A 24326-nucleotide genomic window follows, 5' to 3' on the forward strand; every position below is an offset into this window, starting at 1 on the left:
AAAGTTATATATATAAAAAAATTTAGATGGGGTAGAACTTAAGAAAATTATTTTTAATCTGTTCATTCAAATTTGATGTATCAAAAAAAAAAAAAAATTATTAATTTCCTTTTGTGTTTGAAGATGCTCTTTTCATGGTTTATTACCCCTATTAGATTAACAAAGACAAAGCCCAATAATCCAAAATTAATTAATTAGTTAAAGTAATTAGTCTTTCCCTTCAATCTCTCTCTCTCTCTCCCCCTCTCTAGAATCTTCTTTGATCCTCACAAAATAGACACATTCATTTGTTCTCCTGCGACTGCCCGTCTCTCCAATAAGCTTCTCTCTTTCGTTATTCTCCAAGTAAGTAATTGAATAGTACCTCTTTCACTTTCTGTTTGTTTCCCGAGAAAAATATTGAGTAAGAAAGTTTCGAGCTTGAGTATTTTTGTGCTTGCTGATTTTGCTTCTTTGAAGTAAGAGTAAACTCTTTCGAGTGTTTAAAGAATGTTTTTTCTCGGTTTCTGTTTTAATTCATTTTTTTTTATATCCTTTCTTTCTACCGGCATTTTTTTCTCCGGAACCAAGCAAAGTCATTCGAATGCAATTGTCGTTCCATTTTGGTTTCTGCCACGAAGTTGTCAGGAAGGCTTTGTTGTATATGAGTACGGATTGATTAATTTGTGTAGTAATTGAAGTTTCGATTGTTTGGGTCTTCTTGCAGAATTTGAGTCAAGCTTTTTGAGTAATGGAGGACGCTCAAGAGCAGCAAAGTCAACGGATCGGTAATTCATTGTTGTTATTGTAAACTTATCTGTAGATTATTAAGTATATGCTTATGTCTGCAGGTAGTAATTCAATTTTATTTTGCAATGATCAACATGGATAAGGATTCTCAGCTATTTTGTCCATCAAATTTAATGCGATTTTAGGCTGATAATGTCAGGTTGATATGATGAAGCAATTGGAAACAAATTGCATTGCAATGCATTAACACTCTATATTTTTCATCTATATGGGGAGCACAAGTTTGATTTGTGTAAAACTCTAAATTATTTAAGCGTGCTGAGTTTAGCAGTAGAAAAACGTGTGATCATTATGCTTCAACCGTGTTATTCTATTTCACCTCTTAGAAAGAAAAGAATTTTAATCAAAATACTCAATAGCTTGGCAACACAAAAGCATATTGGCTTCAAAAACCTAGCTTTTGTCAAAGATCGTGTATAATATGTGATTATGGAGTCTCTAACATGATTTTCTTATTGCATTTACTTGTAAGTTTCTTTCCTTATGGTCAATTCTCGAGCCAATTTACTACTGGATAATAACTGAATGTGCAATTGGTTTTGCATAGGAAACTTCAGCTTTTAGATCATCATCTTTCACTGATTCAATGTCTAAGATTCACATGCACATAAAGCTTGTGCCTACTGCATTTTTCTGCTTACTATTATTACTTTCTGGATTGGATGATGAATTTAATGCTCTTGTCTTCTCCACAAAATCCTGTTATTTGCTCTTCAAAGTAAGGTTAATGACATTTTCTTTTTGGAACTCAAGGCGAGTAGCATCAAGTGCCTTTTGTATACAACCTATGCACATTATTTTATTTTGGATTCTCCTAGTAATGTGCTTTTAGCTGCTTTTGTTGCTAAGCTCTTGTGTCATCCTTCAAACACCATGAAACATGATAGTTGTACATATCCCGTACTCGCAGGCCAAGATGATGAAAATGAAATAGTTACTGAAAATGCTTCTTTTGTGCATGGTGATCCTCCTCAAGATGGTGATGGTCCGCCAAAAGTTGATTCTGAGGTGGAAATCCTTCACGAGAAAATCACAAAACAAATCATTAAGGAAGGACATGGTCAGAAGCCATCCAAATATTCAACATGCTTCTGTGAGTACCAAGCAGCTATTTATTTATCTTCTGAGCATTAAGATACTGCCATTTAGTTTTTTTATTTTATTTTATTTTTTGTATGATGTGTGCCCATGAGTCTGGCAAACTAGAAATTCTTATGCCCCACTTGATGGTTATTATAATTGCACCACTGCATTGCTAGAATTGAGCTATCAACTTTTCTGTTATCTTTTTAATGTATGCATTTTTGCGTATTGGTGAAGTAATAAGTAAAGAATCACCATTTTTTTTTACATTACAAAAAAGGAAACAAAAGTGTTAATAAGCTAAGAATACATACATATAAGCATTTCCTCATTTTATAAGTAGTTTATTTGATTTGACTGGACTCGAATCTTTCTAAAATTTTTCCTGGAGTTAAAGTAAAGTGAATAAGATATATGAATCAACGATATGATTCATCGACACCTGATTATCAAAATCTTGTTTTAATTTTGAACTAGATTCCCCTCACAAATCAATGTGTCTTTTTCTTTTTTACTTTTTTCATATTTCCTGCATGATTAAGGTGTTTTTCCGGATGATCATGTACCCTTCATAAGGTGGGAACTTTTTAGCTCTTTTATGGAGAGATTCATTTCTTTAGCAAAACAGCTGTTTCATTTTTAGATGTTGATGTTGGATGGGCATGGCTCGTTATTGTTGCTGATTGGTTGTTTTGCATGTAGGATGCTCCTACTTTGGGAATATCTACACTTACTTTGAATTGCACGACATTCATGTCCTTGTCTGAGTTAAGTGTAGAACATTAGAACTACAAGGTGAAGGGTCCAGAATGTTAAAACAATTATGCATTTATAGGGTTTACTAGTGTTCTAATTTGTGAATAGTAATATGAGTATAATAGCAGGGAGTTCTTGTAGTCAACTTGCTCTCTTAACCCTCTGTTAAATTGAGAACATCTTCAGCTTCTGTTGTTTTGTTATGTTTGTATATGATGTTCAATCTGTTTTCTTATCTGAAGCTCAGTTTGGTGTATGTAGTGTAGTGACCTGCCTATTTGCTTTTGTCATGCAAATTCTGTTTCTGACAAGATTTCAATGTAATGAGGAATCTATCATTTATGCTGGAACCTAAACTTTTGCAACTGGGTCTGCTCAACAGTACACTACAGAGCATGGACTGAAAGCACCCAACATAAGTTTGAGGATACATGGCATGAACAACGACCGGTTGAAATGGTTATAGGAAAAGGTATATATCTGTTATCATGCTGGCTTTAGATTTTTTTCTTCCCTTTTTTTTTGATAGTCGCTTTCTCCGGGAAGCTTGTATGCAAACTGGGATTCATATTTGCTTCTGGTTTTAATTCTGCTATTTTTGAAATGCAATTTTGCAACTGCCATCCTCGCCTTGTACCCTATGATGTCAAAATAGTACATGGTTAGCAAATTTTCTTCCAGTGATCAATATGGATCAGTGAGGTGTCAAACTTAAAATCATCCATTGTTATTTTATGTGGATTTGATTTAATTGACACAAGTATGCAAGGCTTTCAAAATACGTTGAAAGTTATCCAGAAGGAATCTAATGGAAGAATGTAGTTATATTGTATTACTTTGGCATAGATTCATTATAAATTTATTTTTCTCCCTTTTAAATTTTGTGATTCTATTGCTTTTCTGCTGTCTTGCTGTTGAATCTATCACTAATTATTGATGGTTTACTGATGTAACAGAGAAGAAAGAAATGGCGGGTTTAGCTATTGGTGTGTTCAATATGAAGGCTGGTGAACGTGCCCTCCTACATGTTGGCTGGGAATTAGGTTATGGAAAAGAAGGAAACTTTTCTTTCCCAAATGTGCCTCCTATGGCGGATATAATATATGAAGTCGAGCTTATTGGTTTTGATGAAACCAAAGAAGTAAGTTACAACCCAAATAATTTCATACGGCAATAATTCTTTGACTTGAAGATTATGTTCACTTTATTCCTTTGCTTGTCAATAAATTTATGGATGTGGTGTTCTAGGGGAAAGCTCGTGGTGACATGACTGTAGAAGAAAGGATTGGAGCTGCAGATCGAAGAAAAATGGATGGCAATGCTTTCTATAAAGAGGAGAAACTTGAAGAGGCCATGCAACAATATGAAATGGTTAAACCCTCATGCTATTGAATACTCCTTTTGCTTTGGAGGTTGCTTTCATCTTATATTGTTTTTCCTAATTTTTTCCTGACACAGTCTAGTGGCATGTTTTCATATTAGGCCATAGCATATTTGGGTGATGACTTCATGTTCCAACTGTTTGGCAAATATCGGGACATGGCATTGGCAGTTAAAAATCCTTGCCATCTTAACATGGCGGCATGTCTAATAAAGCTTAAGCGCTATGAAGAAGCCATTGGGCAATGCAGTATCGTAAGTATAGTGGATCAATTATTTTTTTCTGCTTACAGCATTAAAGAATTTGGATTCTCAGGATTCTGTGTGATAATGGTACAAGTTACAGAAACAACTTTCTCACTTGCTTCAACAAAACCATCAAAACTAAGACCTCAAGGACTTTGTTACAATTAGGAGCCATAATTGTAACTGGTCACTGCTCTTGGCTGTTCCCATAATTTTCAGTTGACCACCCTAGAGAAATCCGTATCTTTAGGAGGCAACCCATTCTTTCAAATAACTTGGCAGAATGGAAAACTAGATCGTTTCTTCTTCCATTTACTCTATTATGCTAACAATTATGGAGATATTATTATATTTTTTTTAATTTTTATCTTTGCACTGGATTTTGAGGATCTATAGAATTTTGTTAGCGATCCAAATAAGATTTTACAGTTGTTTGTTTATTAGCAGCAAATTTATGCAATGGATCAGGTACCTACTCAAAAAACCAAATTTGCAAATATAAAATATAAAAGACAATTTTGCTCGGCAAAAGAGTTCTCATTGCTTTGATAAATTTAACTCAGGTATTTTTTTTTCTGTTATCGGACTTCAATGTTCAAATATTTAATCCATGGGTTAATGGATTTTCAGGTATTATCAGAGGATGAAAACAATGTCAAAGCAATGTTTAGAAGAGGAAAGGCAAGAGCAGAACTAGGGCAAACAGAAGCTGCCAGAGAAGATTTTCTTAAGGCAAGGAAATATGCACCTGAAGACAAGGCAATCGCGAGGGAGTTGCGTGTACTAGCTGAACATGACAAGGCTGTATATCAAAAACAAAAGGAGATATACAAAGGAATTTTTGGACCCCCACCAGAGCCAAAACCAAGGCGAAAAAATTTTGTGATCCTTATTTGGCAATGGCTACTGTCAATAATCTACCGCCTTTTTAAGCGGGAAAGGCACAAATCCGATTAGTTGAAGAAGAAATGATAATAATGAGGCGGCGGTATGCTAAAAGGTTACTGATTACTTGGATGCTGAAGGTGTCTTTAACCCTATTTTTCATGTGCCATTGAGTTTATCCTCCTCTGTACCTGAATATGTATGAACTTTCAAGGTTGTAAACAGATGCGTCTAATTGTTAGTTTTGAATATAAACTGATTTGTTTGTGAATTAATCATCAAGAAGAGCTTATATGCTTCATTCTTCTCTTGTTTCCAGTTGGATTTATAGTTACATTATGGAGGTAATAGCTCCTTTTTCAAGTATCACTTGAAGGTTTAAACTTTGTTCAACAACTATTAACACACTAAATGTTATTTTTTATAATGTTCGGCAATTTAATATTTTAACCTTAAGCAATTTAGTGTTTTAACCTTAACTTTTAAAGGTTAAAAGATCGTACTTTATAAAAAGTCAATCTCTGAAATATTTTGCTGTTAATGTTATTAGCTATTGAAATAGTCAAATGTTATTAAAATAGTTAATATTAATATTATTAAAATAATTAACGACTATCAAAATAAATATATCTAATTTTTCTGAACATTCCCTTAATTTACAAATTTTAATTTACAAATTTGCATTTAGGTCTGGATTGAATGAATTCTAAGAAATTTTAATGAATTTTATGCTTTGTTCTATGTTTCCATATTTTCTATATAAAAAAAATTTCATTGTACTACCATAAATTTAATTTTATGAAAATCAAAATTAATTAAAACAAACTCTACACCTCAAATTTATTTTTTATACCAGAAGAGGTGATTGATTGGATTTGTTTGAGAAATATTTGCATCAATGTAGTTTCAAGTGCTTATCTCAACATGAATAATGTTCACAAACATCAAAATATCACATTGAACCAAGAAAATTCATAAAAAAGAAGAAAAAAAAAAAAATTGAAGCAGCTAAAGACACATTATAACAGAAGCTATTTCTGTCCACTTCATAACCGTAAAAGCAAAAGTTCACCACTACCTACCAAGGTTGTTTGAGCATAGAAGTCCATACACAATAAGCACAAACAATCTGTTGAGAAATATATACATAAACAGCAAACGACAAGCTCATCAAAACGACATCTTTCCAATCACCCTTTTGTTTAGGGCTCAAATTATCCTTCAATCTCTTCCCTAATTTCTCTGCACTACAAAAGATTTGCCTCTTCACAAGTTGCTTTTCTTGCTTCATTTCTTTCTTCTCTTTTGGTCCTATTGATTCACCTCTTTGACAAGACAAGAGTACAAGAATTCTTGGGCAGTTTCTGGGTTTCGTTTCTTGAATTGATTTGTTATTGTTATGTACAGAGTGGCCCAACGAGAGAGCTGCCATTAATGGAGGTAAGAAAGAAATGGAGATGGTTAAGGTTGAAGGTTATAAATGAAGGTGTTTATGTTGGACCATAACAGAAGAAAGAAGATAAGCAACTATTTGTCAATTCAACACAAGAAAATATCTTGCAAGGAAAGTAAAGTGTTTGTCTTAGATTTTTCCATCCTCGTAGGAAATAAAATGGATAAGGCCACAACAATTGGTACTTTTAGATTGTGTACTTAGGTTTTTTGGGCTTGGCCCAATAAAAGAGCCCATTTAAAATAGATTATTCTTTTGCATTTGGGGAAAAACAAGAAAAAGGAATGTAGGAAAAATTAATATAGATAGATACTCCACTTATAAACCAAATAAATGAAATTGAGAATTTTTATTGAAATGAGAATATTTCTAACTATATATGTGAAAAAAAAAATCGAAATGCTTTTTTAAAAAATATTTAATTCCATTTATTTGGATCGTAAGTGTGACTATAAATTCAGTCTAGATAAATTATTTCGGGGAAAATATATTTTAAGTTCCTAAAATAGTGCCTGAGCATCCTTTTTTTCATTGTTCTTGCATTCATTTTTCTCCCTTTCAGCTTTGGTTCCTTTGCTTAGTTTGTATCATATGCTTGGCAGAGGGACTTCCTCTCTACTTCTTCAGAATTTGATGGAATTGCCCATGATTTTGAGAACTTGTATATGTTTATGGTGGTTTTGAGTGCTCTACTGTATCTGATTCTCATAACCATGGCTATTTGTGTGTGTGTTTATACGCCCTGAAAACAACTCTGCTGCTATTATTAATTGGATAAACCATAGTTCTTCTTGCTGGTTTTAATTATTAGGTATGGTTTAGGGTTTTTAAGGTACATGATGTGAGACAATGGTGAAAAAAATGATTGAATTATCTTTTGATTAAAGAAATTTGTAATTTTTTTGACTGAATACATATATTTACCCTTGAGTTTTGTAATTTTAACTTTGTAGGACCCTGAACTTTGCGGATGACCTATATTGTGTACTTAAACTTGTGAATTTATTAATATTACACACATTTTAACACCAATATCAATAATTTTTAGGGTTTTTTGCTTTTATATGTAAATATTGATTTAGTATGTAATTAGCATGACTTTTGAAACAATAATTTTTATAAATTTTAATTTTTAATGAGCGTTTAGTTGATCTAATTTTGCAAGTTGAAGTATTCAATAAAATAATTTTGAAAATTGAAGTGTTTTAATACGTGTAATTTTATAAGTTGAAGTGTTTGATGGGTTAACGTAAAAATTAAGGGTGTCGTGCATTCAACCAATTCTTTTTGCATCATATCCTTATTTCATTGTATTTTCTGAATTTCTAATCAAGTACATTTTATGACTCTTGATGGTCAGTGATCATATCAAATTTAAAAATTTTATTTTTATTCTCCTACTCTCCATAAAAATAGAAAAATTGAAATTTCTTAAAAGAGTTATGTTGTAAATACATTCCTATATGAAATACAAACAATTTCCATTCTTTTTTTTTCAAGAAAATTTAATTTTCACTTCTAAAAGGGATGATTGCCATTTTTTAGTAGATCTTCAAAATGACACTACATATCATGCAATACACATGATACATATGTTTTGTGCTAATAAATTATTATACATGTCGACACATTTGATATGAATCATATTTTTGTTAATGCTGAATTTAAAATTTAATTTATTTATGGATCTATTTGGCAAAATTAGTTGTTTGATAGCTATTAGTTGTTTGAGTAACTTTTCATGAAATGCTAAAAACTAAACGTTACATGAAGTTAACTTTTTACAAAATATTACTTTAACCTATGAAAGTTATGTTATCAAACAATTTTTTAAGTAGCGTTTAACGTTATGCCGAACATAGCTAACTTGTATTTAGTTAAATATTCATTCAATTAAACAGTTAACAATCAACAGCTATTAAGACAATTAAGAACTACTACAATAACTAACTTTCTCGAATAAATTCTTTGTTTATTGCAGCACGGTATCGACATTATTTTATATTTAATGAAAAACAATATGCATATTACTTTCTCTGTCTCAAAGTATAAGTCGTTGAAGGTTTTTGCATAAGAATTAATGAAACAATTAATTCTCCTAGATTATAACAAAATTAAGTTAATTTGATAAAATTATCCTTTATATCAAAACTAATAATTACTTAAGAAAGTATTTATTGTATCTAATGTAAATAAGGGTGATATTGGAAAAACATGATTTATTATTTCTTAAAATACTCAAAATGATTTATATTTTTGAATAAAATAATCAACTAAAACGGCTTATATATTGAGATAGAGAGAATATTATTTTTCCATGGTACAAGGGAATCTAATCAAATATTTAGTGAAGAATTATTTCTTTTAGACTCATAATTTGAATCAATGAGTAAAAATTGACAATTAAAATTGACTCAATTGATTGATTCTATTGTATTCTTTGAACATCGAAGACCACCACAACGCAAACCTCAAAGATCAATCACCCTTATCTTCTCTAGGGCCAACTGGGACCCAACTGTCCCTTTTTGACTCTTCTCTAGAAAGACAACTTACACGTCATAATCGCCCCACGTTGTGGGCCCATCTAAATCCAACGGCTCCTCTTTCAGATCCTGAAATTAATTGCAACAGTCAATAAAAGGTAAATAAATATTTTATGTGACGTCAAAAGTCTCTGCAAGAGTCAAAACCGTCCTGCCCTTTCGCTTTTACTTTTTCATACGTACTTGCTGCGTGGAATGTTTATACAAGACGCGCTACATTAAGCGTTGATGAGGAGATGATTTTGACTATGTTTTACACGTGTTTGGTGGATATTAAGAATAGTTGGTTTGATGTAGGTTTGGGAGAGATGGTGATTTTTTGAAGCTTTGCAAACTGGGTTATTGCAGTGGCCACCGCTGGCCAATAGCAGAACCTTGTATTGAGATGGGTAAGGTTACACGACAAATAGTCATATAAACCAATTACATGAAGACACGTCATAACCACAACAATTTTCTTTTTGGTAAGTATTTTTGTTAATTGTTTACTCGCGCTTAATTAGTTTATTAATAAATTGCAAAGAATAAATTATAATTACATACCCAACCATTTTACTTCTTTTTTTAATAATTGCAATTTGTGCGGCTTATTAGTAAATAATAGAATAAATTAGGGTTACAAGTTAGGACTTTTATTTTATAAATTAGCTAAGTGATTCTCTATTTTATTGTCATTCAATTACATTCATCACCGATGAATTTTGTTGATTTTCTGTTAATCAACTAAAAAAATCAAGCACAATAAGATATAATCTAATAATAAATACAGGTACAATTTGATAATAATTTTAAATTTGAATTAACCCTCTTTTGATATTAAAAAAATCAAATAAAAACTTCTTTTTTAATTGGATTTTAAACGAAAAGAACCAATTTTATTTGGTGATATTTAAAATATCTAAAAAGAAATACAGATTTTACCAATTTAATATTAAATTAAATATATTAATAATAGTTATATTTATTTCGATATAAGCGCTTTTATTTTATATATATGATACGACATGAATAAAATTAGAGTTATTGGATTAAAAGCTCTTGGCATAATAAAAAAATAAATAAAATCGCAATATTTTACATGATAATTATGTAAAATTGTGAAAATAGGAGTAATCATGGATTATAAATTTCTAATTTTATAGATAAAAATTAATAAACATTTAAATTTTTTTGACTCTTGGGGACAAAACTCAACCACATTTTGAATTTTTTAATTTTTCATCTAACCTTAGAAAATTTATGAAGACCCACATGCAAATTTCTTACACCAAATGCACTTATTGCTTTGCGTAGCCAACATTCTTTCTCATAATAGTAGTGGTTAAACTGCGTTGACTGTCATAAAATGAAAACACAATTCTTCTTCTTCTTCTTCTTCTTCTTCTTGTGGCCTCACCTACCCTCTCCTCTTCTCTCTTCGTTGTCCTGTCTATCTCTCCACCGCCGGCTCTCTACTCTTCCGGTCATCTCGTTAGTTCTCGTTCCTTCTTTTAAAACCTTCGATGGACTTTTTTCCTATGCCATTTTCGTAAATTCATTAGATTTTCAGGCAAACTAGACATCCGGTTGCCAAGCTTGAATTTTTATCTTAGTTTCTCTCACTATAACTTTTCTCTTTCTCTCTCTAGAAAATAAAAATCCTTTCTTTGGTTGTCAAATTTGTAATATTTGTTATGTCACTATGACTATAATTAAAAAGTTATCATTTTGAAACCCTAATTTATTGTTTTTGGTGTTTATGAACTCTAGTTTTTGGTTTGTTTTGCTTTGGCGAACTATTAGAAATGCAATTGATTAGGGTTTCTTTGCTCAAGCTTAATTTTTAAGATTTGGCTGTTGTGGACTGTTGGTTTTGTTGTTTTTGTGATTTTTAGCTGTGAAAAGGGATATTTTGAAATGAAGAGATTGAGATCGAGTGATGATCTCGATTCCTATAACGAGAAGACCTCTGCTAAAGATTTGAATCCGAGCCGATCGTCTCGAAGCTTTTATTACAAATCCGATAATGTAAGGAAGGGATTGATGTCTACATCTTCTTCGTCAAGCCGTTATGATCGAGATCGATCTATGGATGATGATAGTCGGGAAAGCTCTAGAATGGTTCGGAAGAGGTCAGATCATGATTTCGATAGCTTTGATCGAAGAAAAGGGGCAGGCTTAGGGTTTGATAGGTATAGTAGTAGAGAAGGGTATAGTGGAAGCGGTGGCGGAGGAGGAGTTGGTGCTGGAAATAGCGATAGACTTATTCATCGATCAGAGAGCTTTTGTGGGTCTCGTAGAGAGTTTCCGAAAGGTTTTAGGTCTGAGAGAGACAGGCCAAGGAGAGAAGGCAGTGTTTCGTCCTGGCGAAGATTTGGCAGTGGGAATAAAGAATTTGAAGAAAGTAGAGGTATTAGAGGTGGAAATGATGAGAGGATGAGTACTGCTGCTAGGTCTTCTCCTAAGGGACTGAGAGATGTGAAGTCGCCAACATGGTCGAGGGATTCAGGGAGTGAGCAAACCAGGGTGAGAGGCAGTGGGAGAGATGAGGGGAAAGGGAAATCATCAACTTCGAAGTCTAGGTCATCACCTACTTGGTCCAAGGATTCTGGAAGTGAGCAATCAAAGAGCGTGGAGGTAGGGAAAAAGAGTGAACTGGAGGCTAAGAGTGTTGAAATGGAAGTGAAGAGTGTTGGTAGTGGGAGCAGCAGTGAAATGGAAGAAGGGGAGCTTGAGCCAGAGCCTGAATCAGTCCCTCAGGTTGCCCTGGAAGATGCAAATGACAACAAAAAAGGACGACACGAGAATGTTGTGTTGGATGTTGATCACAGAGTGGTGAACAGTGAAACTGAAGCCAAGGATCAAGAAAATGAAGCAGAGAAGGAATCTGACAAAGCAAGTGTGGCTGAGGGGAATGATGCGATGAAGGAAGTTGTTGAGGTACCAAATTGTGAGCAGAATTCACATGATAACACTAGTGGCAGTGAGGAGGAAGTTGGGAATGTGGGTGGTGCTGAAGAGGGTGACGAGATTCATAGTTTGAAGGAACAAAGCAACTGCAAGGAGGAGAAAGATCAGGAAATGTTGGTTGAGAAGCCAACATTTTTGAAAGAGGAAAGTATACGAGAGAAGGATATTGATCTCGAGGCAAAAATGGATGATGTTGAAGTGCCAAAGTTGAGTAAAGAAGTTAAAGTGGAGAAAGGACAGGCTGAGGTGGATACCAATCTGGTTAATGAGGGTTCAGGCCAAAATTTGAAGGATAAAGGCAAAAGTGTAGCTGTTTCTCCAACCTATGCTGCTGATTCTGCAGAAGATGGTCCATGGATTGAGAGAGAATCCAGAAATATTGCAACTTGCAGAGATGAGGAAGATGATATGGAAGGGCCAAGTACTAGGGGATTTGACTTGTTCACTAGCTCTCCTGTTAGAAGAACAGAAAAAGCAGAGCAATCAGGTGTTAGTAAGCTGAAAGATGAAAAGCTGGTTTTGGAGCCACTTGATCTTTCTCTTAGCTTACCAAATGTTCTCTTACCTATTGGTGCTGCTAAAGATGCATCTCAGGCCCCTGGTTCCCCCAGTCATGGGAGAAGCGTTCAATCTTTTAGCACGTTCCGTACAAATTCTGATGGGTTTACCGCATCAATGTCGTTTTCAGGCTCTCAGTCATTTTTTCACAATCCAAGCTGTTCTTTAACACAAAATTCATTGGAAATGGACAACTATGAACAATCTGTTCACAGCCGACCCTTATTTCAGGGAGTTGATCAAGGAATTTGGCCTAGCCAAGCTCAAAATGATTCTAAGGTTAAAGATGTCCCCTTGTATCAAAGAGTTTTGATGAATGGAAATGGCTCTCTTCATCAGTCTCAAGCTTTACAAGGTATGCCAAATGGTCAAGCATTGCAAGGTGGCTCTAAAATGCCTAATGGACTTGAAAGGCAGTTGAGTTTTCACAAACAGTTGTCAGGAGGACACACAAGGAATCCTGATGAAACTAGATCCCCTTCACACAGTGTGGGATCTCAGGATATTGGTTCAAATTATAGCCTTGAGAAGAAACGAGCCATGAGAGAAAAACATGTTCTATACAGGAGTAATAGCCAGAAGGAGCAGGAACAGTTTTTGATAGGTGGGGCTGATTTTGTTGAGACTATCATCAGCAGAATAGTTTCTGATCCTATTCACGTAATGGCTAGGAAATTTCATGAGATGACGGGACAGTCCGCATCTCTGGTTAAGGAGAGTATTCGTGAGATCATGATAAATGCCGATAAGCAAGGACAACTATATGCATTTCAGAGTGCTCTGCAAAATAGGCCTGACTTAACCTTGGATATGCTATTGAAGGCCCATCGCTTTCAATTGGAAATCTTGGTTGCTCTGAAAACCGGCCTTAGGGAATATCTTCAGGTGGACAGTAATATTTCATCTTCTGATTTGGCAGAGGTGTTCCTAAACTTAAGATGTAGAAATCTTTCCTGTCGAAGTCCTTTGCCTGTGGATGAATGCGAATGCAAGGTCTGTGTGAAGAGGAATGGTTTTTGTAGTGCATGTATGTGCCTTGTTTGTTCAAAGTTTGACATGGCATCTCAAACATGTGGTTGGGTTGGGTGTGACGTTTGTCTTCATTGGTGCCATGCGGATTGTGCATTGCGGGAGTCTTGTATTAGAAATGGAAGAAGTGCTGCTGGGGCTCAAGGGACTACTGAGATGCAATTTCATTGTGTTGCTTGTGATCACCCCTCTGAGATGTTTGGTTTTGTGAAGGAGGTTTTTCAAAACTTTGCGAAGACATGGAAATTAGAAACATTTTGCAAGGAGCTCGAGTATGTGAAGAGAATTTTTAGTGCTAGCAAGGATATGAGAGGGAGGAGGCTGCATGAAATTGCTGATCTGATGCTGGAAAAATTGGCAAATAAGTCTCATCTCTCTGACGTTTATAGTAATATCATGAGTTTCTTGACTGGTAAATACTTTCTACTGTTTCTTCTTTTTTTGTGTGTTGTGTAAAGTGTGTGTGATTATAGTCCGTGCTTCACGCATTTCAATATTCTCTCTTAAGTCTGCTCTCGCTTTTGCTTTTCTATGTTGAACTCCGTTTTATTCAGCATAGTGTTGTATTTTGGCTAATACTTTATTATAACTTGTTGGATTTTTTCTCTGGTGAATTTGACTGCCATTATTCATGGATTTTGTCTAGTTTTTTTGTGATTTGTGAGAAGCTGAGAGCTATTATGCATTATTTTTGCATGTTCAAGTTATCTATCGGTATTTTATCTTTTTGATATAGTTGATATCTTCCAAAATAGTTCCAAGTGTTTATGAACATATACTTGCATTAATAAAAAATTCATCATTAAAATCTTTTACAAGAGAGGAAGTTATTGAGGAATTCAGATATTAATGTCTGGATATTGGACATCCTAATTTTTGTTTCAGCTGACAATTCTCTTTAATTCAGTAGATATCTTGTAACCCATCTTCATTTTTGTGGCTTGCTTTATACTTAGCCCCTTAGAGTTCTAATTCTAGTTGGTTAAAGTTTATATTGTCATCAAGGTTTAATTTAGGGGTCATTAATTGGTGCAATGGTGAAAACCTAGGCTTGTAACCACAAGGAGGCTGGCGATAGCCTTAAGGGCTGAAGGTATATTTTTTTCCTGTTTCTGTCTCATGCTCCTAATGATGGAGCCATAACTGGGTATTGGCCTTTAACTGACAAAGGCTACTTCAATTCTGAACATTTTTCAATGAACATGTTACACTTCTGGTAGAATGTAAAACATACATTGAATTCTTTGAAGTTATTTCAGATCTAGAAATGTTAGTGGATCTAAAAATTCCCATGTCGATGTCGAGCTACAAATTTTTGCTTATTTACAAATTCGGATTGGTGCTTAAGTAAGTTGATCCATGTTTCAGTGAAGCCAGGCTTCTTATTCAGAATCTTGACTGCCATCATAAGATCTTCTATTTTTATTGTGGTATTATAGCTGTATCTTTTTCCTATCATTTAAGCGTATCTTCCTAATTTTTGCAGAAAGTGACTCTTCCAAGTTCAGCAATACTTCAGTGTTCTCTGGGAAGGAGCAAGGAAACGGAAGTAGTGCAGGGATTGCTGGGCCTAGCCAGGATACATCATGGCTCAAATCTGTTTATACGGAAAAAGCTCCTCAGTTAGAAAGATCGACTAGCCTACTGCCTAGCTTTCACACAGGCTTGAATGATAAGCATCCTGTAGAATCAGAGTTAGAGAGGAGTGCCCAGAAAGTACCGATTTTTGATGAACTGGAGAGCATTGTGAGGATTAAACAAGCAGAAGCTAAAATGTTTCAAGAACGTGCTGATGATGCAAGAAAGCAAGCTGAGGGACTGAAACGAATTGCACTTGCAAAGAGCGAAAAAATTGAAGAAGAGTATACAAGTAGAATGACAAAGTTGCGGTTAGTTGAGGCAAAGGAGATGCGTAAACAAAAATATGAAGAATTCCAGGCTCTGGAAAGGGCTCATCGGGAGTATTTCAGTATGAAGAGGAGGATGGAAGCAGATATTAAAGATTTGTTGTTGAAAATGGAAGCTACAAAACGAAACCTTGCCATGTGATTCAAAGCCGATGATTAGGTTTTTGCGCGGTAGAAATGTTTTGGATCAGTGGTAAATTTACTGTTTAGAAGCAACAGTTCGTTGTAATGTAATGTAGCATTATGGCGATCATTTGCTTTAGCTTTTAAAGTGTAGGTGTATCTTTTGATTTTAGCCCTCTAACCTGAATTTGTACAGAGATTTCAAAACGCTTTGTATTTTATGAGCAGCTCCCTTTTCTGGAAGCTATGTGAAAGAGAGATGATAGATCAAGTTTCCATTTTATGGAAAGATTTCAATTGTGCTGGTTCAGACATGGTTGAGAGTTTCAGATATAGTTGAGACTGATAAATTAAGCTTTAATCCCAAACTAACAAAATAAATTTGAAATAATTATTTTAATGTGGTTCAATTTTATGTTTTCAAGTTTATTTATAAGTATTCATAAAGAAAAGTTTTAAATATATAAATTCAGGTTATTAATATAATTTTTTTAAGTTGATGCTTTTTAAACATGTAATACATCATTTGTAATAAATATTCCATAGAATGGTTAATTCAGCAAACCAAAGGAAGTCTATTTGAGTAGAATCTTATTGTTTTTGTTTTTTCAATTCAAGCCATCATAATGGAGAAATTTCTCATTTCTTGAAAACTCAAGTACCATTTACAGGAAAATTAGTCAATGTACAACAATAAAATCAGTACATTTCAATTTCAACGGTTTCTAACAAACACTACATGTTTGAAATTATCAAGCTGATAAAGAACAGCAGTGTTTCAAGGAAATTGAGACTTAAGTCTTAATCTTCATCTTCATCAGTGTCATCATAATTTTCTTGCTCACTCTCAATGTCATAATCACCATCACTGTCAGAATCGCTTATAACATACTTAGTTTGCCTGCGGTTCGCTCTCTTTGGTCTAGCTCTTGCTGGCACCTCAACAATTTCTTCCACATTACTAGATGTAGAAGCAGAACCAGACATCTCCTCACTTCCTGTGGTTTCATTATCCTTGGCAAGCCTGCCCAAAACAGAACCACTCTTTTTGTTGAAAGGAGATTCTCTCATTTTTCTCACTTTCTTCTCTGGTGAAATTCCTGGATTTTCTGCAGGCTGAAGCATTTCCGTTAGAAGCTTCTGTCCCAATCCTTGAGACTGCTTGTTGGCAGGTCCTCTTTTCTTATTACCTGCAGGTGGTTTAGCTGCCTTGGCATTTGCAGCTGGTTTTCTCCCTCCCTTCTTTTTTGCTTCTTGGGGTTTAACTACCACTTCTACATCAGAGTCATTATCATCGAGGTTTATTTCATCTTTGTCAGAATCTTCTGAAACAATCATAGGCTTCTTCTGGGCAGCGGCCCTTTTGCTAGGTTCTTTCTTAGCAGGTATTTGGGGCACATCAGTTTCCATGGCTGCAAGAGTAAAAACAAGAAAACCATAAACTTAAAAACATCATGACAATTTCATTTGCGTTAGCAATTTTTTCAGGAAGAATTAGATTACCAGTGGATTGTTCAGGTGAAGAATCAAGTCTATACGCTTTAAGTCGATCTTTCAGTGATTCAACTTCATCATCATCATCATCTTCTGAAACAGGAGTTGGCGGTTTTTCTTGCTGTCAAAAAAGAAAAATAAATCCTTAGTTCTAAGAAACTAAACAGTTGAATGACACGGTATATAAAACCAAGACATACCTTTTTAGCAGGAGCTTTCCTCGCACCTCCCCTTCCTTTTGGTTTCACTACCTCAGCGACATTTTCTGGTGAAAGCAAGTAGAAAAATATTCTCATGATATTGTCAAACACCAAAAGAGGGGAAAAAAAACTACATATACAAATGAAAGATTCTACTTAGCTATCCACCTGTTTCCATGGAACTGGATGATTTTCCAATTGTTTCAGCAGCTGCTTCTGCATTTTTGGCTGTTTTATTGTTCTTCCTTGGATTTTTTGGCGCTTGTCTAGAAACCTTAAAACCACCTTGACCATAGATTTCACTAGTTGACTTCTGCCTTTCCTCCTCTTCATCAGCTTCAAATTTCTGAATTCATAACCAAATAAAAGGAAAAATAAAATATAGGATTAGCCAAGAGACCACATTAAAAAGACTGAACCAAAAACAATTAAAATAAGCGTTGCTGTTCATACGTCAAGTTGCTTTTCAAAAGCTTCAAGGTCTTTCAACCATAACTCCTCTGGAGTGGTTTTTCTTAAATTCTCAACGTCCTCGCTGATTTTGTCCCTATCAGCACATAACTTCTGAACCTTCTCAAGGGTCAAGGTTCCAATAGACATAGACAGTAAATAGTCATAATCACTAGCCTTCACCCCATTGCCAGTGACAGTCTCAGAGTTCTCTTCTACTTCATCCGAGCCCACGTTTGGTTCATCTTCAATTGCCCCAGCTACCACAGCTTCAGCAGATTTTTTCTTTGGGATAGGGGCGAAGCCTTTCTGTTGTAGCTCCAGTAGCAGATCAGCTCTCTTCCTGTTGTTCACAATAATTTCGCCCTTCACAACGCCAAGGATAAACCTCACCTTATTTTCCAATATCAGCAACTCCATTTCAAGCTGTGCGAGTTTTAAGTTCTGCATGCGTGAAAAGATTAACTACAGTGAGAAACTGTTCTTCAATGGAAAGAAGCAAAAGAGTTTCAGAACTGCAGGGTGATCTACAGCCCAAAATGAACTTACCTTCCTTTTCTCATAACACTGAAACCTGTAGGGAAAAAATTCCTCAAGAACTGCAAACAAATATGCAGAGGTAAGTAAAGTAACAGAGTAAATGTACGATATAATAAGGCAAAACTGATTCCACAATATCTAAACGTACTGGCTTCAGGGCTGTCATATTTCTTAATCATGCCTCTTTGATCGAATAGGTGCATGTTACTTGTGCTAATTGTAGTAGTAAGTCTAAATTTCTTCAGCAAACCCTCATCCTTGACTTCCTTCATCTTCTCCTCCGACAAGAGGACTTCAAAACATACAGATACATCATCACCATACTTTTTAAAATCCTGCAATCAGAAGGTAGTGCATGAGAGAAGGCACTTCCGTAGACATAATTCTTAAAGTCATGAAAACTAAAAGCAATAACCTTTTCATAGACATAGATATTTACCTTGATAAAAGCATCCTTGGGTAAGTTTCCCTTCTCATCTCTAGCACCTTCCATGACAGAACTCAAAAATTCCTTATAATCATCAGTCCACCTACGGATCGGCAATTCAGTGATCCTAAGTGTCGTCTCATTCACTTCTTCTATGAGTCCATTTACTGTATAGCTAACCCCACCTTCCTTCGATGCACCCTTTTCAATTGTTCCTTTAAACCCTCTATACCAAGGATGCATAGGTTCCATTGCTTCACCATTCAACAAACGCCTCACGTTTGCAACAATATCTCTTGGATTGTAATTGGGGATAGAAGTGCTCCATCCAGTGCCAATTCCTTCAGAACCATTCACAAGAACCGTTGGTATAATTGGGACATACCTAAACCAAAACATGTTAGAATTAGAAAACTTTTTCAACATGGATTTCCCGACTTCATATCAATTCAGTTCCTTGGCAATATAAAACGAATGTTTACCAAGTGGGTTCAATAGAAAGGCCATCTTCTTCTAAGTAGTCGAGAAGGTTGTCATCATCCTTGGGAAACAGAAACCTTGTAATAGGAGAAAGACAAGTAAAAATATACCTTGCACTGGCATGATCTTTACCTCCCTGTGAAAGGACAAATTCGAATATAACGCATCATTACCTTTTGTTGTTATCATCATAATAATAATTAGAAGAAAAGGTGACGTCAGTTTGTCTTACCATGCAACGTGTACCAAATTGTCCTTTTGGTGCAAGAAGGTTGATGTTATTACTGCCAACAAAATTCTGTGCCATTCCAATGATTGTAGCATTAAGACTTTGATCACCATGGTGGTAAGCAGACTTCTCAGATACATAACCTTGAAACTGAGAAACTTTAATGTCCTTGACCAAATTCCTCTTGAAACAACTGAAAAGTATCTTTCTCTGAGTTGGCTTCAGGCCATCAATCATGGAAGGAATAGATCTTTGAAGATCCGCCACTGAAAACAAAATAAGCTCCTTGTTAATGAACTCGCTGTATTTTATTAGCTTCGGTTTCTGATCAAGATGTGTGCCAGGCTGCAAAAAGACCAAGAGAATGTAAGAATTTGTCAATTGAAGTCTAGTAGAAGGAATATATAAAACAAATAAAATGCACATTAATAAGACTTCTAACCTGATATTGCCGAAGCCAGTTCTTCCTTTCATCAATCTTCTTCTTACTGAACGCAAGCTCTATGGCATTTCCATCTTGGTCATCCATCCAAATAAAATCCTTCTTATGCTTCTCAATGTCTTTGAAGTACTCCTTGCCTTCTTTTTGATTATTAGTTCCTAACCCCTGTGAAGCAAACCCATTACGGACGCACAAATACAATAAATTATGATTGGCAGCAGAGAATATGATAACCACTACCCTAATTGCTTTTCTCCTAATAAAAATAAACCTTATAGTACTTGATTGTCCAGCTACTTGCATTTCCCATTATACTATCCCTCCAAGCATAGTACTCAGGCATGGTATAAAAGGATAGAACATTTCCACTGCTATGAGTTGCCTGTACAAGATAGAGCACCAAAAATTACAAGCCATTCTTCAAAATCAAAATTCCTAGATGCATGGACTGATTAATCAAATTTACCAACCTTTACAATGGGAGTTATAAACTCGAGTAAGAAAGATGGCATTTTCAGTAATGACGGCCAGAAATAATAAATGAAGTTGATGAGCAGGCCTTTAATGTGAGAACCATCATAATCCTGTAGAAATTGAACTCTTGTAAGCATTTCTTATCAGCAAGTATTGTAATCATTGAAGAAGGTCAACTAGACTAAGAACAATATGGAGAAAACATAACCTGATCAGTCATTATCATAAGATGACCATATCTCAAAGGCTTGACACTATCATACTGCTTATTTTGCTGTAACCCAAGGATCTTCTTGATATTCTCAATTTCCTTATTCTCATTGAGCTGTTTAGCGGTGGCTTCCCGCACATTGAGTAATTTACCTCTCAATGGGAAAACTCCGTAGTAGTCCCGAACATCTTGAGGTAGTGCCCCTAATCCAGATACCTGTGCATATCATGAACCATTAGAAAAAGTTCATTGCAGTTCGAATGAACTACATTGTATAACACAACTTACTGCAAGAGCCTTTGCTGAATCGCCTTCTGTTAAAATCAATGTACATTTGTGAGAGTTTTTTGTTCCAGCCTCATTAGCATCCTCCAGCTTTGGAATATTAACCCTCCCTCTCTTTGTTCCATCAGATTTCTTAAGGTCTTTGTCCTGCTTGAATTTTGCCCATGAAAGTAGATTCTCCACAATATCAGACTTCGCCACTGCAATGTAATTAGCAAAGAAACATCAGGTTGAATATCTAATGAATAATAATCTAGTGTTTATGAAACGAAGTTTTAAAAAAAAGTGAAATAGACCTTTCTTCAAAAATTCTTCAGGAAGTTCACATTTAGACCCAAAATTACTCTGGCGCAGAGTCAGAGTTTCCTTGGTTTGAGAATCAAAAGCAGGGTTATCAATGAGAGCATTGACAAAAACCCACAAATAGTTCTTCACATTGTGCGGTTTGATGTTGGCATTCTTGTGCTTTTTATTTACGACACCCACTAGATAGTTTGTGATCTGATTAGTTATATAATCAACATGAGTTCCACCCTTGATTGTTGCAATGGCATTAACAAAGCTAACCTGTTATAACACCAAATCACTGTGATATAAGGACACTGATTTGTGAAAAAGCAAACAGCTATGGAAGTAAAATATGGTTCAATTAGTGTCCCAATCACCTGTTGGAACTGTCCCTCAGTAACACTAACGCATAATTCCCATCTCTCACCCACTTTTTGGTAGAAGCTGATCAAATCAGAATAGCAGATGAGCACATACCGATAAAAATATAAAAAGTGTAGTTGGGCTAAGCAAATAGTTCATAGAAGTAACCTTTTAGGAGTATCTGATCCAGATTCCGCATCAGAATCTAGGTACAACTTAACATAATCCTGAAATGATTTTATAGGAACCCGCTTCCCATTCAGCTCAACCTTCACAGTTTTTCCAAGGCAACCAGCCATGTCAACCACTCGCTTTCTCATAAGAGCAACCACATCATCTTCGAGTACATTCATGTTAAATTTCACCAAATCAGGCTTAAATGAAACCTTAGTCCAATTCTCACCCTCCTTGCACTTTGTTATGCTCGGTGCAGTTTTCTTCCCCATGTTGTTGGAGAAAACCTTCAAATCAGCAGGACCAATTTATATGTAAGTTAAGCCTTATAAACCAAACAAATAATGTAGATCAATTTCAATACACAATTTTGTCTACGTACAGAAAAGTCACAGCATAAACCCAAAACTTGAGAACCAGTTCGTATGGCATAAAATGCACAAAAGGAAATATCCTGAACTGTGAGGATCCAAGCCATTCCAAGCTCATGAAGCTTTAAACATTAACATGTCTTTCTAAATTAACATTTTTGAACAAAGATTACAATCATAAATAACAAGCAAACTTCTTTAAGAGCTGCAATAAGGAGCCCAACCAAACCAAACACCTAAACTAGATAATCAGCGCATAAAAAATTGTAAAATCTCACAAATTCTTCACCATAATTCAATCAGTTGTTTGAAATGAGGTATCAATAGCATAAATTAAAAAAAATTCCTACAACAACGAACATACACAATACTCCAATTACCTGCTTATACTTCTTTTGTCGCTTTCCATCAGCTGTCTCAATAACAAACTCCGTGGAAAAAATATTTGTGAGCTTGGCTCCATAACCATTTCTTCCTCCGGTGGTCTTCTTTTGCGTATCGTCATAGTTACTACTAGTCAACAAGTGACCGAAAATCAGCTCTGGTACATACACGCCCTCCTCCTTATGGATCTCCACAGGAACCCCATCCCCATTGTTGTAAACGCTTATCAAATTGTTCTCCACATCAATTACCACCTTCAATGAGTCCATGGTGGGGTCTCTCTGCTTGTTATCGGCGGCATTGACCAAGATTTCATCGAAGATCTTGTAAAGACCCGGAACATAGGTGATATTGCGGTACACCATCTTTTCGTTCTCGTAGACCCAAAGAGTTTGGGTGTGCTTCTCGATCGACCCGACGTAGGTGTCTGGTCGGAGCAGGATGTGCTCGAGTTGGCTCTTCTTCTGGTACATTTCTTCGATAGTCTTTTGAGGGGCCCCGACGTTCGCGTTGTTGCTGGTCGTTAACGGCACACTTACGCTGTCTGCCATTGTTGAATGGGAAATTTTAGCCAGAGAAAGTAAAGTTCTGTAAAGTTAGGGTTACGGGAAAAATTTCAGTGTGGATTTCAATGGAAATAGAAGACACGAGTAGGATTTGTTTTGGGGTGTTTTAGAGAGAGGAAAAATTAGGGTTTCTATATGGAGAGAAAGACACAGAGATGGTGTCTACTGAGTAGCAGAGATGGAGAGAAAATGAAGAAATGATATATGTAATCTATTAAAGCAAAAAACGTGGGCTCGGTAACGGTTAGAAATTTGAATTTGAATTTGAATTTTTTGGGGGAAAGGGGTGAATTTGAAATTTGACGCTCGAGATTTTGGGGCTGTGAAGTTCGGACGGTGAAGATTTGTTTCAGGCCAGGTCGCCATGTGGGTGCCTGGACTATTCTTTTTTGTTTATTATTTTTCTCAATAAAAGGAAAACATTTATATTTTTCCTTTGTTTTCTTTTTTTTTTTTTTAAAGGTATATTTTTCCTTTGTTTTCAAAGCTATAAATTTACAATTTTAAATTTATTCTTATTTATTTATAGATATATAATGTGAAAGGATATTATTATAATTATATACGATATCATTTATTTTCGACATTTTTTTTATTGGAAAAATGACTTAATTATTATCGGTATCCATCAAAATTATATCATGAATAAAAGAAAGATAATTCATGATCTATTATGAATCAGACATAAAACCATCAGTATGAGCTACCAATGAGCTGCTTGACTTGCAGATCTCTTTAACAAAAAAGCAAATGATAAAAAATAGAAATCTTTCGTAAAAAGTTTTACAATCAGCTGTAATAACTAACGTAAAAAAAAATAATGTTGACTTGTGTTTGACGCTTGAATGACCAACAACTGTCACTCACCATCAACGGAACATTTGGTATTGTGTTTTCAACCAACTTAGAGCTTCCTTGATCCCTGTCGTCTCTGCCATCAGAGCACTCACCACACTGTCCAGCTTTTGCAGTCGGCCATCAACACATCTCCCCTCGCCATCTCTAACCAGCCATCCTATAGCTACTCCTGCCATGCCATCTAATGGGTTATAGCTAGCGTGTTTCATTTTCTATTTAATTTAAAGAGATTATACATTGTGAGTGGTGTTGTGGAAACTGGGCTTTTTCCACCAAATTAAAACAATTTGTGAATTACTGTACTGAGTAACTACACCAAGTAAATTCTCAGATAAGTGGAAGAGTCACAAACGATCTCACTTAAAATCCACTTGCCTTGGACTAAA

The 24326-nt window shown here is 35.2% G+C and overlaps 4 protein-coding genes across 5 annotated transcripts; 2 read left to right on the forward strand and 2 right to left on the reverse strand.

Annotated features, from left to right (window-relative positions):
• The first annotated feature begins 189 nt into the window (after positions 1 to 189).
• Positions 190 to 5440, forward strand: TWD1 (FKBP-type peptidyl-prolyl cis-trans isomerase family protein). Of its 2 annotated transcripts, none has more exons than XM_012210198.4 (8): positions 190 to 345; positions 707 to 767; positions 1700 to 1882; positions 3011 to 3100; positions 3585 to 3769; positions 3877 to 3999; positions 4111 to 4263; positions 4885 to 5440. In XM_012210198.4, exons 2-8 carry the CDS (start codon positions 731 to 733, stop codon positions 5209 to 5211), a joined length of 1098 nt encoding a protein of 365 aa, XP_012065588.1. In that variant the 5' UTR covers positions 190 to 345; positions 707 to 730; the 3' UTR covers positions 5212 to 5440. The 2 variants fall into 2 exon arrangements, with proteins under 2 accessions (XP_012065588.1, XP_020532891.1); XM_020677232.3 differs by lacking the exon at positions 190 to 345 and adding an exon at positions 440 to 458.
• A 631-nt stretch (positions 5441 to 6071) lies between these two features.
• Positions 6072 to 6723, reverse strand: LOC149495185 (RNA/RNP complex-1-interacting phosphatase). The gene has a single exon (XM_089723129.1). The coding sequence runs from the start codon at positions 6569 to 6571 to the stop codon at positions 6218 to 6220; it is 354 nt and encodes a 117-aa protein (XP_089579255.1). The 5' UTR covers positions 6572 to 6723; the 3' UTR covers positions 6072 to 6217.
• A 3716-nt stretch (positions 6724 to 10439) lies between these two features.
• On the forward strand, positions 10440 to 16001 carry TTA2 (fibronectin type III domain protein (DUF1423)). The gene is made up of 3 exons (XM_020677147.3): positions 10440 to 10608; positions 11013 to 14086; positions 15161 to 16001. The coding sequence occupies exons 1-3, from the start codon at positions 10484 to 10486 to the stop codon at positions 15721 to 15723; spliced, it is 3762 nt and encodes a 1253-aa protein (XP_020532806.2). The 5' UTR covers positions 10440 to 10483; the 3' UTR covers positions 15724 to 16001.
• Positions 16002 to 16328: 327 nt separating this feature from the next.
• On the reverse strand, positions 16329 to 23273 carry TOPII (topoisomerase II). Its single transcript, XM_012210201.4, has 19 exons — positions 22513 to 23273; positions 21756 to 22048; positions 21602 to 21668; positions 21233 to 21503; positions 20940 to 21136; positions 20649 to 20867; positions 20437 to 20550; positions 20238 to 20348; positions 19967 to 20131; positions 19528 to 19869; positions 19298 to 19431; positions 18828 to 19200; positions 18537 to 18723; positions 18398 to 18447; positions 17852 to 18292; positions 17567 to 17744; positions 17399 to 17463; positions 17208 to 17319; positions 16329 to 17116 (listed from the first exon to the last, which is right to left on the reverse strand). The coding sequence occupies exons 1-19, from the start codon at positions 23065 to 23067 to the stop codon at positions 16506 to 16508; spliced, it is 4485 nt and encodes a 1494-aa protein (XP_012065591.1). The 5' UTR covers positions 23068 to 23273; the 3' UTR covers positions 16329 to 16505.
• Between the last annotated feature and the right edge of the window lie 1053 nt (positions 23274 to 24326).

The sequence above is a fragment of the Jatropha curcas genome, chromosome 6 (genome assembly GCF_041381405.1).
Source record: "Jatropha curcas cultivar XTBG-Jc1 chromosome 6, XTBG_Jcur_1.0, whole genome shotgun sequence".
Lineage (NCBI taxonomy): Eukaryota > Viridiplantae > Streptophyta > Magnoliopsida > Malpighiales > Euphorbiaceae > Jatropha > Jatropha curcas.

What these genes read in the sequence shown, in the direction of transcription:
- LOC149495185 (XM_089723129.1), bottom strand. Translation starts at nt 6,571, where the DNA reads ATGGCAGCTCTCTCGTTGGGCCACTCTGTACATAACAATAACAAATCA.
- TOPII (XM_012210201.4), bottom strand. Translation starts at nt 23,067, where the DNA reads ATGGCAGACAGCGTAAGTGTGCCGTTAACGACCAGCAACAACGCGAAC. An exon ending in GGATCAGATACTCCTAAAAG is followed by an intron (nt 21,669 to 21,755) that starts GTTACTTCTATG and finishes TGATTTGATCAG; the next exon opens with CTTCTACCAAAAAGTGGGTG. An exon ending in GGAAAGCTCCTGCTAAAAAG is followed by an intron (nt 17,320 to 17,398) that starts GTATGTCTTGGT and finishes CTTTTTTGACAG; the next exon opens with CAAGAAAAACCGCCAACTCC.
- TWD1 (XM_012210198.4), top strand. Translation starts at nt 731, where the DNA reads ATGGAGGACGCTCAAGAGCAGCAAAGTCAACGGATCG. An exon ending in GCAGCAAAGTCAACGGATCG is followed by an intron (nt 768 to 1,699) that starts GTAATTCATTGT and finishes CCGTACTCGCAG; the next exon opens with GCCAAGATGATGAAAATGAA. An exon ending in CCATGCAACAATATGAAATG is followed by an intron (nt 4,000 to 4,110) that starts GTTAAACCCTCA and finishes TTTTCATATTAG; the next exon opens with GCCATAGCATATTTGGGTGA.
- TTA2 (XM_020677147.3), top strand. Translation starts at nt 10,484, where the DNA reads ATGAAAACACAATTCTTCTTCTTCTTCTTCTTCTTCTTCTTGTGGCCT. An exon ending in TCTACTCTTCCGGTCATCTC is followed by an intron (nt 10,609 to 11,012) that starts GTTAGTTCTCGT and finishes TGTGATTTTTAG; the next exon opens with CTGTGAAAAGGGATATTTTG. An exon ending in TATCATGAGTTTCTTGACTG is followed by an intron (nt 14,087 to 15,160) that starts GTAAATACTTTC and finishes TAATTTTTGCAG; the next exon opens with AAAGTGACTCTTCCAAGTTC.